Source organism: Hemitrygon akajei, chromosome 1 (genome assembly GCF_048418815.1).
Source record: "Hemitrygon akajei chromosome 1, sHemAka1.3, whole genome shotgun sequence".
NCBI classification, from domain to species: domain Eukaryota; kingdom Metazoa; phylum Chordata; class Chondrichthyes; order Myliobatiformes; family Dasyatidae; genus Hemitrygon; species Hemitrygon akajei.
The window spans coordinates 154,350,883-154,365,073 of NC_133124.1; the positions used below are offsets into that span (position 1 = coordinate 154,350,883).

Sequence of the window (14,191 nt, forward strand, 5' to 3'; positions counted from 1 at the left end):
TTCGACGATAAGTAGAGGGGTAGGTAGCAATGTGGAGGAGGAAGCAATGAGATTGCAGAAGGTGTAACGTTCTCGCTCGGGTGTAACGAAACCCGAGTTAAACGTCGAGGTAAACCGTAGTTAATGAAAACAAGGTCGCAGTAAGATTAACCATTTACTGTTCACTCTTCACATTAACGTATGGTGAAAACTGTTGATAAAACAATACAAGATTGGTACAGTATTTGTTTCCTTCTAGATATCACATTTACATCGTGAATACTTGCAAAGGTAAAACTACAATAACTACATTATATTAAAGTGCAGCATACGGTCAGAATCTACCTACTCCATTGACTGCTTTAAATACACTTCAACACAAACTATCTCGACTCTAACTAACGAAAACATAAACCTTATCGACCGTCGTTACATTTAACAGAATCAGCGTTAACATTTTAATTCAACATATCGATTATCTCATGACTTACAGCGTTGCTTTCACTGTGTTTCTGGTGCGTAGAAAGAAAACTCTGCTTGCGCTGAACCGGCACATGTCAGGCCCCCACCCTTGCGTTTATCCCAAACCGGTATTTTCCCACAAGACGCGGCGAAACCGGATGTGACGCCATCGCGCCGCGATATATTACAGACAAATGAATTTACTTAAACAATCCTAACTTTAACTAAAAAATGCTAACAAACGAATTACTAAGCGAAAATATTATAAACTAAATAACTGCCATAAAGGCAGCACAGAAGGACTTAGACAATTTGGAAGAATGGTAAAAAAAAGTGGCAGAATGAATAGAGTGCTGGAAAATGTATTATAATGCATTTTTTTAGTCAAAGGAATAATGGTGCCGACTATTCTTTAAATGGAGAGAAAATTCGAACATCAGAGGTGCAAGGTTACTTTGCAGGTTGAGTCTGCAGTAAAGATAGAAATTCAATGTTGACTTTTCTTAGAAAGGGAATAGAATATTTAAGCAAGGAGATAATGTTGAGCCTTTAAAAGACACAAGTCAGGCCATACTTGGAGTACTGTCAATGTTTGCTGTTCCATATCTCAGAAAGGAAGGGGGATCTCATTGAAACCTACCGAGTGCTGAAAGGATCAGATAGGGTGGATGTGGAGAGGTTGTTTCATGTGGCAGGTGCATCCACACCAGAAGGCACACCCTTAACATTGAGAGGATATCTTTCTGAACAGAATTATTTTTATCCAGTGTCTCGTACATGCAAACCTGTAAAAGTGTCAGCAGCAATGGAACACACCTGGAGTCTGGTTTTGCAGTAACAATCACTATATTTTATTGGTAACTACTAAATACAGTAACTTAAACCAGATAATCCAAGCGTTAGCAGTGTTATGCATATATAGGTGTAAATATATAATTCCCCAACCTCTGGAAGCTTAGGTTGTAAGTGATACAGTCTTATGATATTGTGGTAAATTCAGTTCAGTTCACGGGAGAAGGAGAGGGAGAGGGAGAGGGGGAGCGAGAGAGAGAGAGAGAGAGAGAGAGAGAGAGAGAGAGAGAGAGAGAGAGAGAGAGAGAGAGAGAGAGAGAGAGAGAGAGAGAGAGAGAGAGAGAGAGAGAGAGAGATCTGTTATACGAGTAAACAGGTGTAGTCGATCTTCTACGATATCCTCTGTATCTTCCAAGTTAGCCAAACCTGACGAACTTAAGAGCACCATCTTCAAGTGATAATCTACCAACCCAGGCAAGGGTTAGATGTACCGATAGATTCCACAGGGTCGCCCTTACATGCACTAATAATCATGGACCGATTCCTCTTAATCGATCCTCAACCCCACCTTTGTGGGTACTGGAAAGTCCATCCAGTGGCAATTTTGCCACCAGCCTTTATGCGTTTGCGTGTCCCGCGAGAGAGCAGTTATGCTTGTTTAAATACCGGTGTGCTGAACACCAACTGTACATCATGTAGCTCCTCTCATCTCTCTCTCTCTATAGCAACACAAGCAATTAATAGCAGCAGACAGCTGCTTGCGCTGTAGCCAGCTCTCTCTCTCTCTCACAGGCATGGTTCTTAAGGGCATACCCCATAAGAAATAAAACTTAAGATTCCATCACACCAGAGAGTAGTGAACCTGTGGAATACTCTGCCACAGACTGCGGTGGAAGCCAAGTCTCTGTGTATATTTAAAGTGGAAGTTGATCATTTCCTGATCGATCAGACCATCAGAGGATATGGCGGGAAGGCAGTTGTATGGGGTTGAGTGGGATCCAGGATCAGCCATGATGGAATGGCGGAGCGGAGTCGATGGGCTGAATGGCCTAATTCTGCTCCTATGTCTTGTGGTCTTACGAAGATTTACTCTGACCCCCTTTTGTCCAGTGAACACCACCTCCACTTGTTCCACTTCACCTCTCCAATGCGAGTGGACTTTAGGACCAGGGGGAGCTCAGTACCCGCTGACCCGTGACTGCTGCTGAATCCACAGTGTTTCTGTTCCATTGACGGACGTGGTGAAAGAGTTAAAATTAATGGAACAACACACACAAAATGCTGGTGGAACACAGCAGGCCAAGCAGCATCTATAAGGAGAATCACTGTCGACGTTTCGGGCCAAGACCCTTCGTCAGGACTAACGACCTGATGAAGGGTCTCGGCCCGAAACTTTGACAGTGCTTCTCCTTATAGATGCTACCTGGCCTGCTGTGTTCCACCAGCATTTTGTGTGTGCTGTTGTTTGAATTTCCAGCATCTGCAGATTTCCTCGTGTTTGCTCTTAAAATTAATGGATCAATAATTCTCATCTCGAGTTTATTTCACTCTCCGCAGATTTATATTTCCAGGGACATTACCCCTGATGCCGATGCCGGGACCCGCTCCGCTTACAGACCTGGAGGGGAACTGGAGCATATTCTCGGCCACTGGTTTTCATCCCAAGGTGCAAAGAAGGGATAAAGTTTCCCCGTGAATTTATTCCTATTGAAGGTGTGGAGATGGGACTTGGTCTCCGCATTGTAAAATGAAACTGTCCCGGACTCGTAACTGAGATAAACTCCCACCCTCCCGGGGGTGGGACCAGCAGGGAGATGGGACTCAGGGGAGTGGAGAACACCAAACTCGTCACAATTCCGATGTAACACGTCATCATCCTGCCCGATGACCCAGAATCCAGTCTCCGGGCTCAGTCTGACCCCTCCCTTCCTCTCCACAGACTCTGCAGTGACTCCCAGACACCAGCCCCGATTCCCCGCCACCTCCACCTCCCAGTAATGTCTCCCCGATGTGAATCCCTTCGATCCCACCACACATTCCCAGTTTGTGAATATCATCCCGGTGTCAGGGAGATTGTTCCGGGTCACTGTCAATCTCACATTGTTCCGATCCTCAGACTTCTTGAGACACGGTTTCGTCGTTTCCACATCCAGAGCGACAGAGACTGGGGCTGAGAAAGAGAGAATTAGAGAATTACTAGGTATCGGGGGGAGGGGTGGGGAGACGCGGACTGAATGGCCCCGGGGATTGGGGGGAGACTCAGGCAGCGCGGCCCCGGGACCAGTGGAAAGGACGCTGGGCCTCAGGCGCAGTCAGTTGGCTAACACGAACCTTTCCTATCGTTTGACCCAACGAAAGCGGATGGGCAACTAATGTCTCCCCAAGGGTTTTCCGCCGGACGAAGAGCAGAGATTTCCCGACCAAACAGACACAAAATGCTGGAGGAACTGATTGGGTCAGGCAGCATGTGTGGAGAGATATGAACAGTTTGCGTTTCAGTTCGACATCTTCCCCCAAGAATAGAAATAAACATGGGAGATAGCAGAAACGAGTACGGGAAGGGGGTGGATTAAGATGGGAAGGGGGTGAGTGAATGGATTTAAACAGGAAGCAACAGAGTTTCTTTGGCCCAACTTGTTCATGTCGACCAACTTGCTTTAATGATCTAGCCCCATTTGCCCATTATTCCTCTCCCCTTTCTTATTCACATAACTGCCAAGATGTATTTTAAAACATTGCCACTGTACCCAACTGTACGGTTGATCAAGGGCGCGGTGTAAACTTAGATAGCCCTCTTCGCTGTCCACTAAACCATGATTTTAGTGTCACCCACAAACCTGCTAACAATGTCACCTACACTATCACTCAAATCATTAATATGAATGACAAACAACCCTGGCCCCTGCACCAACCTCTGCACATCACCGGCCTCCAGTCCTCTGTGTTTAAGAGACACTTGGACAGACACTTCAATAGGCAAGGCACAGAAGGATAATGCCGGCCAAAGGGTTGAATGTAGATGGGTAAATAAGTCAGCACATGGGTAATGGGTTAAAGGGCTAAAGGGCACACTTTTATGCTGCACGGTGATGGCTCTGGGAACTGAATGGTTAAGAACCCCAAACCGCTCCCCCCCCCACCCCACTGGTGCTGAGAATTCCTAAGAGACAGTGACCCTTTACTCTTGAATCCTTAGACAGGGTGAACATCCTCCCTGCATCCTTGCTGCCTGTCAACTCCTGAAAGAATTTGGTATTTCCCTGAGGTCTCCTCTCATTTTTTGTACAGGGAACAGAGAACATGCAACATATAACACAGGAACAGGCCCTTCATTCAATGTTAACATTCATTTGTGAAAGTGAAATGTGAAGGTTTGAGTCAGTAAAAGAGGTTATAATGGGAACCAGTAGAGGAGCGATGAATGGCAGATTGAACCAGAACCAGATGGGGAAGTGGTGGAAAGCCTGTGGGTGAAGTGTGTGTGTAGATGTAATGAGAAGGTGATGGGGGACAAAGATGGAAGTTGAAGATCCCTTTCTCCCCTTTCCCACAACCCCATCGCCTGCAGCCCCTCATTAGGACAGGGGATGAAAATGCAGGGACCCTTAAACAACACAGGTCCTGATGAAGTGTTTCAGCCTGAACCATCAACAGTTTACTCTTTTCTATAGATGCTTCCTGACCTGCTGAGTTCCTCCAGCATTTTGTGTGTGTTGCTCCACTTTAAATATACTCAGTTAGTTGACTTTCAAAGCTGACTGTGGCAGATTCACTATCCTGTGGCTGAAGGAATTCCTCCTCATCTCTGTTCTAAATGGAGATCCTCTGGTTGGAGGTTGTGCCTTCTGTCCTCGACCCACCCGCTGTAGGAAAAATCCTCCTGACATCAACACTCTTCAAACTGGATTCAGGGAGATCAGGCGAGACCCTCATTAGGACCACCGTTGCTTGGATTATCAGCATCTGCAGATTTTCTCATGTTTGATTTTTAAAGCAGAAGTTGATAGGTAAACTTATTGATTAGTCAGGGTGTAAAACGTTATGGGGAGAATAGGGTTGAGCAGGATAATAAATCAGCCATTCTTCTAAACTCATGTGAGGACAGGTCCAGAACCATCAAACACTCCTCATATGTTAACTCTTTCATTCCCGGAATCATTCTTGTGAATCTCCTGGACCCTTTCCAATGCCTGCACATCTTTTCCGATATACGGGATTCAAAACTGCTCACAATACTGCAAGTGTGGTCTGATTCATACCTTATAAAACCTCAGAATTACATCTTTGCTGTTGTGTTCTAATCCTTACGAAATGAAGGCCCACATTTAGTTTGCTGATCTTACCACTGACAAACTGCAAGTTAACCTTTAGGGAATCCTGCACATGGACATCCAAGTCCATTTCCACCTCAGGCAGCATGACCCCGGCATCGGGTGGAGACTCGGGCAGCACAGCCCTGTGATCGGGGGAAGACTCTCCAATGCCAGTACATCATTTCTTAGATGAGCAGCCCACAATACTCAAGGTGAGGACTCACCAGTGACGTATGAAGCCTCAGTATTCTAAACCTCTTAAATTCAATGCTGACATTGCATTTGCCTTCCCCATCACCGACTGTAACTGCAGGTTAATTTTCAAGTGTTCTGCAGAAGAACTTCCAAGCCCATTTGCATCTCAGACTTTTGGATTTACTCCCGATTTAAAAAAAATCTGCATTTTAGTTCTACTAGCAAAGTGCATGACCATGAGTTTTCCAGCATTGTATATCATTTGCCTCTTTCTTGCCCATTCTCCTCATCCAAGTCCTTGTGCAGCCTATGTGTTTCCTCAACACTACCGGCCCCTCCACCAAGTTTTTATCATCTGCAAAATTGGCAACAAAGCCATCTATTCCATCAGCTAAATCTTGATATGTAGTATAAAGATGCTGTCCCAACCACGACCCCTGAGAAACACCACTAGTTATTGGCAGCCAACCAAAAAGGAATCTCTTTACTTTCATTCACTGTTATCCTATCAATCAGCCAATGTTCTAACTATGCCAATTACTTTTCTGTAATAACATGAGCTCTTAAGTTGGTAAGCACCTTCATGTGTGGCACCTTGTCAAAGGCCTTCTGAAATTCCAAATATACGACATCCACTGTATTCCCTTTATTATCCTACTTGTAATCTCAGAGAGTTCCAACAGGTTTTTCAGGCAAGATATTCCCTTAAGGAAGCCATACTGACTCGTCCTATCGTGTCCAGTGTTACCAAGTATTCCATAACCTCATACTTAACAATTGACACTGATTTCTTTCCAGCCACAGAGGTGAGGCTATCTGGTCTGTAACTTTCTTTCTGCTGCCTTCCTCATTATTAAAAGAGTAGAGTGACATTTTCAATATTCCAGTCCTCTGGCACCATGCCAAAGTCCAGTGATTTTTTTTTGAAAGATCATTACTAATGCCTCCATAATGTCTACCGCTACCTCTTTCAGAACATTAGGGTGCAGTTCATCTGGTCTGGGTGACTTGTGCACCTTCAAGTCTTTCAGCTTTTTGAACATCTTCTCCCTTGTAATAGTAACTGCACTCACTTCTTTTCCCTCACACGCTTCAACATCTGGAACAATGCTAGTGTCTTCCACAGTGATGACTGATGAAGAATACTCATTAGTTCATCTGCCATCTCTTTATCCCCCGTTATTATATATCTGATCTCATTTTCTGGTGGTCTTATATCCACTCACATCTCCATTTTATTTTGTTACATTACTTGAGAAACAATTTGGCATTGTTTGCTAGCTTGGTTTGCAAAGACAGGTGTATAAAAAGAGCCCAAAGGATTATTGGAGACGCGAGTCACTTCAACCACAAACTGTACCAGCTGCTACCATCTGGGAAATGGTATCACAGCATAAAAGCCAGGACCAACAGATTCCGGGAACAGCTTCTTCAACCAGGCCATCAGACTGCTTAACTCGTGCTGAGACAACTCTATTTCTATGTTACATTGACCACCATGTTATACATATTATTTATCATAAATTACTATAAATTGCATATTTAGACAGAAACATAACGTAAAGATTTTTACTCCTTATGTATATGAAGGATGTAAGTCATGAAGTCAATTCAATTCAATTTCATATTTCTTTTTTCCCCTCCCAATCATTCTTTTCGTTGTTCTCTGTAGATATTTAAAAACTTCCCAATCCTCTGTAACCTGCTATTTTTTGCTTTGTTATTTGCCCCCTCTTTTGCTTTGAAGTTAGTTTATCTTCCCTTGTCAGCCACGGTTGTACTATTTTGCCATATGAGTATTTATTTTTGGAATACATCTATCCTTCACCTTCTTCACCTTCCCAGAAACGGTCACAATTTTTGCTCTGCTGTCATCCCTACCAGCGTCTTCTTCCAATTTACTTTGACCAACTACTCTCTCAGACCACTGTAATTTCCTTAACTCTACTGAAATAGTAAAACGTCAGACTTTAATTTTTTCTTATCAAATTTCAAGCTGAACTCAGTCATGGCGTGAGCACTGCCTCCTAAGTGTTCTTGAATGTTAAGTTCCCTAATCACCTCTGGTTCAATACATAACACCCAATCCAGGAGAGCTGATCCCCTAGAAGGCTCAATGATAAACTGCCATCACATAGCATTCAACAAATTCACTCACTTGAGATCCATTGCCAACCTAATTTTTTCAGTTGACCTGCATGTTGAAATTTCCTATGAATATTATAACTTTTCATTGGCCTTTTCTATTTCCTGTTGTAATCTGTGGTTCACTTTCCAGCTACTGTTGGGATGCCTGTATATAACTGCCATCTGTGTCATTTCTACTTTTGCAGTTCCTTAACTCAACCCACAAGGATTCAATATCTTCCAGTTCTACGACATATCTTTCTACTGATTTACTAGCAGAGTCACGTCACCCCCCTCTGCCTTCCTTCCTATACCTCCCTATACATTGTGTAACCTTGAAAATTCAGCTCCCAACTACAACCATCCTTCAGCCACGATTCAATGATGGCTACAACGTTATACCTGACAATCTGTAATCGAGCATCAAGATCACCCACTTTATTTGTCATACTCCATGCACTGAGATATCACACTTTGTGTACTGTATCTGCTACCCTTTTTAATTCTGCATCCCTAATGCTCTGATACTCATTCTGCTGGCTGCCATTTTGTCCTGTCATCTGTCCGCCCTATCTGGCAGTCTGATTGCACGCTATCTTTGCATTTTTACCATCAGTCCTATCCTTTCACTCTAGTTCCAAACCACCCCATCCCCACCACCAAATTAGTTTAAACCCTCCCCAACAGCTCTATCAAACCTCTCTGTGAGAACATTGTTCTCCCTTGGGTCCAGGGGCAACACATCCCTTTTCAGCAGGTTATACCTCCACCAGAAGAGATCCCAGTGATCCAAGAACCTGAAGCCCTGCCCCCTGCACCATCTTCTCAGCCATCTTTAATCTGCCAAATTATCCTGTTTCTACTCTCACCAGCACGTGGCACAGGCAGCAATCCAGAAATTACAACCCTGGAGGTACTGTTCTGAGCTTTCTACCAAGCTCTCCAAATTCCATTTTCAGAACCTCTTTGCTTTTACTTCCTATATCATTGGTCCCAAAATGTACCAAGATATCTATTTTCCCTCCCTCTCTAAAATGCTGCAGACATGATCCAAGACGTCCCTGACCCTGGCACCTCGGAGGCAACATACCATTCAGGTGTCCCGTTCACGTCCACAGATTCTCCTGTTTGCTCCCCTGAAAATTGAGTCCCCTATCATTACCACTCCCCTCTTCTGCCTCTAACAACAGTGATAGTTGCTGATTGAGAAGGGGAGAAGACCTGCGTCAATCAGCGTCTGCACTCAAAGTCACACGAAGGACTTGTGTATTTTTCTGACAATCCCAGTCACCGCAATGGTACCCACTTTTATTCCCTACAATATCATCAAATCAGTATTAATTTCCCAGCACCTGTGGTAGGATTCAAACTCATGTCTTGGCATGTTAGTGCTGTGTGCCTAGGATCAGGACACAGTGGTTCATTTGCCAGTCCCGTGTATTGGTTGTATTGTGACCCTGTGCTGGTGTGTTCAGGGGTTTGACATCTCCAGCTGACCATGTGACAGTGATGCCTCCCAGTCAGTGGGGCTGATGTGGAATAAACTTCAGTTCCTCTTCAGCCCAGTATTACAGCCAATATTTGCCTCAAATTGGAACTAAAAATAAGGAGTCTCATAAACAAGGAGAAATGAATCTTTGTAATTTTTACCTTGATTAATGGCAGCAAGTGTTTCTCTCAGCACTGTGTTCAACAAATAGGGGTGATCAAATTTTTCAAACGGTAGGGTCTCATCTGTCATTGTCGACTCCTGGACATTAACCCTGTAAATATTAAACTGCTGCTATAAACTGCAATTTTGAACTATTTTACAAATCCATACAGGGTTTCAGTGAAGAGCATGTCCTACCTCCTGTTTCGATGAGCTTCCTCCTGAAATAAGTGAAAACACAAATGTGTTTAGACTTTGACTTACTGTCCACATCCTGAATTTCATCCAAATCATTACAAGGTGTTAAAAATTTCCACTCCCACAGTCACTCAGACGCATGGACAATACAGGACCACAGGTAAATTACAAGGAAAATTTCTGGAGGTTAGGCTATTCATGAGAGGGTGAAACACAGGACAGGTTGTGCATTTTCATCTGGATATGACATCAGGGTGATAAGATGGAAGAATTTAAGATCAGAGATGTATTAGATTGTGTGAAGGTGGAGAAAGTATCTCTGTTTATGGGAAGATGAAATTCCAGTTGGATTTTAATAAATCCCTTAAGAAACTTACTGAAGCAGATGTGGAACTTACTGCCACAGGAGTGTTTGAAATGGGACAGCAGAGTTTGAAGGTAATGCAGAAACTTGACAAGCACATGAGGGACCAAGGAGTTCAGGGCACTGTTGCTGGGTGTAGTGAGTAGGTGGAAGGAGGATTGTGAAGCAGGGAAATTGATGGAACATGGACTGAATGGCCTGCTTATGACGGAGAATGAGATATTACCTCATGTAATACAGTGGAAAAAGTGAAGAGAGTGGAAGTTTCTCTAATCTGATGGGAACGGGATATGAAGGATAAGTCTGATGTGGGGGGTCACATTCTTTGTTCTCACTGATTGACAGAGAGATCCTCACACCCACCGCACCAGACACACTTACAGCCTGTGACTGGAACTGGGTGTTAATGGGAGTTCTAGAGGATATTTAATGTGGTAATTAAGGACAGAACCAGCAGCTCTGTGTTATGATCTGAGTAAATCATTTCAGAAAAGATTGCATTCTGTCCTGGGATGTACAGAAGTTGTGGAAAACCAGTTCTGGAACAAAAACCCTGAAAAGTGGCATCAATTGTCCGATGAAAACAGTTTACTGCCATTTGTAAATGCTGTGCGTAGGAGCAACACATCTGTTTTCTGTCTGCATTGTATTCTGTCTTGTGTGTTTATTATGGTAACTAGTCACCTGTGTGGGAACAGGAATAAGTTACGTATTTGTACTTTGTGCTAGGCAGTTTTGAGCTGGGGACGGACGGATGTCACATCTTTTGTTGACAGCTTAGTTGCTGCTTAATTACAATTAAGTTTATTTGCTTCAAGATTGCATGTTGCTGATAAAGGATCGAATACATACCTTCGACACTTTTGAAAGTCATAATTGGAGTGATTGGGGGGTGCGTCATACAAGTATACAAATCTGCGTGAGGTCTCCAGCAGCGGCAATTCATTTGTTAGAATTGGCTGCTGTGCTATGTTTATTTCAAATAGACCACTGTTCATTTAGTGCCTTTTGACAGAAACAAATTAAAATATAATCACTCACTTTGAGAAGTATCACACTGTCTTTTTGATCCATCTGTTCCTTTAACTTTGAGATTTCCTTCTGAATAATCCTTTTATTCTCTTGAATCTCTCGAAGATTTTTCTCCATTGTTTTTAGAATCCTCGCCTTCTCCTCCCTGAGATCCCTGAGTAAGCTCTGCTCTTTCTCAGTGATAATCTCGCGCAGTCCAGCAAACTGGGATGTGATGTCAGACTGAAGGCTGTGTGACTGTTCCTGTTGAATGAAAGGTGAAGATTAATTTACTGTGTTGCTGTGTTGTATTTCCTTATCACATTAAGATGACCATTTGGTCCATTAAAATCCATGCTAGTTCTGAGACCTTCCCATCAACCCCATTCCCTCACGTTTTCCTGAGACCAATTTTCCCTCACTGACCCATTAACTCCCATCTAATTCACATACACCATACCCCAGCTTCAGAGGGTTAATTCTAATTAACCACTCATGCAGCCTTGTCCTTGGGATGTGTCTGAAACTGTTGTGGTCACAGGGGAAACATGCAAACTCACAAAGCATCTCATTTCTGTTAGGACCTATTTAATGTGTTTCTGATCCCACCCTGATATGAAAATGGCCACAATTCTCACTAGAGTTTGGGATCGGACCCAGGTCACTGGATCTGCGATACTCTGCTATTCTGCATTAAGTGGAGCAAAACTAAACGGTAATATCAGAAATCCCACTCAGGAAGCCTCACCAGAACTCTAGAAATCTTCTCTTTCTGTTGCTGCTCCTTTTTCTGGAAGTCTGATTTCTTTTTTGTGAGACAGTCTAAGGAAGATTTTAGCTGATCCTGGAAGTCAGAGTGTGAAGGAAATAGAAAGAATAAACAAAAAAAGAATCAGGTGATCAAACCCGATTATCTCACACAACATGCTGGGGGATCTCAGTGACTCAGGCAGCATCTACGCAGGGAAAATAAACAGACGACATCCCGGTACGGGACCCTTCTTTGGGTCTGGGAAGGAATGGGGCAAAAGCCAGAATGAAAATGTCGGGGATGAGAACCAGCTGGCAGGTGACGGGTGAGACAACGTGAGGGGGAACGTGAAGGAGGGTGATCAAGTGTAAACCTGAGAGAGGATAGGTGGAAGAGGTAAAGAGCTGGAGAAGATGGTACCTAATGCAAGAGGACAATCGATCATGGAGGAAACGGGAGGATTTGGGCCTGCTTGTGTCCCTGAATGGTGGCGAGGGAGGAGGTGGTAGGAGTCAGGTGTAGCACTTGTCTCGTTTGCAGGTATCGGTGTCAGCCAGGATATCTGTGGGGAGAGCGAGTGGAGAAGGGAATTACGTAGAGAGCGGAGAGCTGTAGTGACAGAGGTGGGAGTGGGCTTCAGGAGGGAAAGATGTGCTTCCAGGTAGAATCCCATTGGAGATGGCGAAAGGTGGGCGAATGATGTGTTGTTTATGAAGGCTCGTGTCGTGGACAATGGATGATGTGGTGAGTAACAAATTCGAATTAGTTTTACCTTGTAGATTTTAACAGCTTCTTTAATCGGCATGAAGCGGTGCTCTCTGTGTTCCTGCGCATCTCTACAGATCAGACAAATCAGTGTCTTGTCCGTTTCACAAAAGAGCTTCAGTTCTTCCTCATGTTCCTCGCAGTGACGTTTACGATACAGGTTTATATTTCGAGCTTTATCAGCCAGGTTTGCTAAGGCCTGATTGACCCTGAGGGAGCGGTCGGAAAACACCTTTCTACATTCCGGGCAGGAGTTTCTCTCCTTCTCTGCCCAACATTGTGTGATACAAGAGCGACAGAAGTTGTGCCCGCATTCCAGTAAAACTGGATCGGTGAAGAAATCCAGGCAGATGGGACAAATTACCTCCTCGGTCCAACTCTCGGCCTTTCTCTTCGAAGCCATGTTAACTTCTGGCAGTTCCTGATTCAGAATGCTTTCACTTTCGAGGAGCTGATGATCCCCTGCAGTACCGCGAGTGCCCACTACACGCGCTGCAGACTCGGGGAATGAACGTTATGTCGCTACGTATGTTCAGAGGGCAAGAATTGTGGCCATTTTCATATCAGGGTGGGATCAGAAACACATTAAATAGGTCCTAGCAGAAATGAAAACTTGGCCATGGACTGCCCAAGCACGGCTGCGAAAAAAGGAGGGTTGGGCTTGGGTCTGGCAGCCCCATCTCGTCAAAGCCCAGTGCGACAAAAACGTGAACTAAATCTCCAAAGGCCTCATCCCTGGGATCGGAAGGACCTTTCCCTGGAAGACGATTGAAGTCGTGTGGTAAAATCAGAGGCTACAGGCCCAATCAACCGCCGGCCCTGGACAGGGGATGGACAGGGGACTTTGGCGAGCTGCTGTTGGCGGCCTGTGTCCCAGTAGGCGTGATGGGCTAAAGAAGAAGCAGAACAGAAATGAAGCCGGAGAGGAGAGCCTGGTTCAGTCTGAGGCGGGCCTGAAAGGTGCAAGTTCTAAAAAGAGAGGCACAAGAGACTTCAGATGTTGGACTCTCCAGTAAGAAACGTGATGCTGGAGGAACTGAGCGGGTCAGGCAGCGTCTGTGCAGGGAAATGGATAATCGACATTTCGGGTTGAGAGAGTCCAGCTGAAGGATCTCGACCCAGAATTTCGATTGTACATTTTTCTGCACAGACGCTGTCTGACCCGTTGAGTTCGTTCGACAGAACGTTTTGATTTTTTTCTCGAGGTCTAAAGAGAGTGAGACTGGAGTGTAAAAGCGGGATTTCGTAGATATTGAAAGAAGCTATTAAATTAGTTCATGCTGTGTAATTGGGGATGTGGAGAGACTATTGTGCTGTGAGGAGACAGATGCAGTGGTGATGACCGACCCGTGGCTGCAGGGAAAACACAGGACTGGACATTCTAGTTTACAGGGCAGAAAATATTCTTTTTTGTGAAATCCTGAAGAAGCTTTCTGACTTTACTCATGTCTGTCCCAGCTCCAATGCAAGGTCAGTTTTCACAACTCAAGACACAGCCCAGAAGTTTATCAAAACAAACTTTATTCACCATGAAATGTTCACAAGGATAAACCGTCAAATGCCTTTACCCGAAGATCAGTGAG

General features: G+C 44.3%; 1 protein-coding gene across 2 annotated transcripts; it reads right to left on the reverse strand.

Annotated features, from left to right (window-relative positions):
* Positions 1 to 2,664: 2,664 nt before the first annotated feature.
* Positions 2,665 to 13,023, reverse strand: LOC140733654 (zinc-binding protein A33-like). 2 transcript variants are annotated; one of them, XM_073057316.1, is made up of 6 exons: positions 12,616 to 13,023; positions 11,841 to 11,936; positions 11,123 to 11,356; positions 9,718 to 9,740; positions 9,519 to 9,631; positions 2,665 to 3,403 (listed from the first exon to the last, which is right to left on the reverse strand). In XM_073057316.1, the coding sequence occupies exons 1-6, from the start codon at positions 13,009 to 13,011 to the stop codon at positions 2,844 to 2,846; spliced, it is 1,422 nt and encodes a 473-aa protein (XP_072913417.1). In that variant the 5' UTR covers positions 13,012 to 13,023; the 3' UTR covers positions 2,665 to 2,843. The 2 variants fall into 2 exon arrangements, with proteins under 2 accessions (XP_072913417.1, XP_072913502.1); XM_073057401.1 differs by lacking the exon at positions 11,841 to 11,936.
* Between the last annotated feature and the right edge of the window lie 1,168 nt (positions 13,024 to 14,191).

Excerpts from the sequence above, each read along its gene's own strand:
- LOC140733654 (XM_073057316.1), bottom strand. The coding sequence starts at position 13,011 with ATGGCTTCGAAGAGAAAGGCCGAGAGTTGGACCGAGGAGGTAATTTGT. Across the intron at positions 9,632-9,717 it reads GAAGCTCATCGAAACAGGAG|GGTTAATGTCCAGGAGTCGA; the intron begins GTAGGACATGCT and ends TAATATTTACAG. Across the intron at positions 3,404-9,518 it reads ACTTGCTGCCATTAATCAAG|CCCCAGTCTCTGTCGCTCTG; the intron begins GTAAAAATTACA and ends TCTCTTTCTCAG.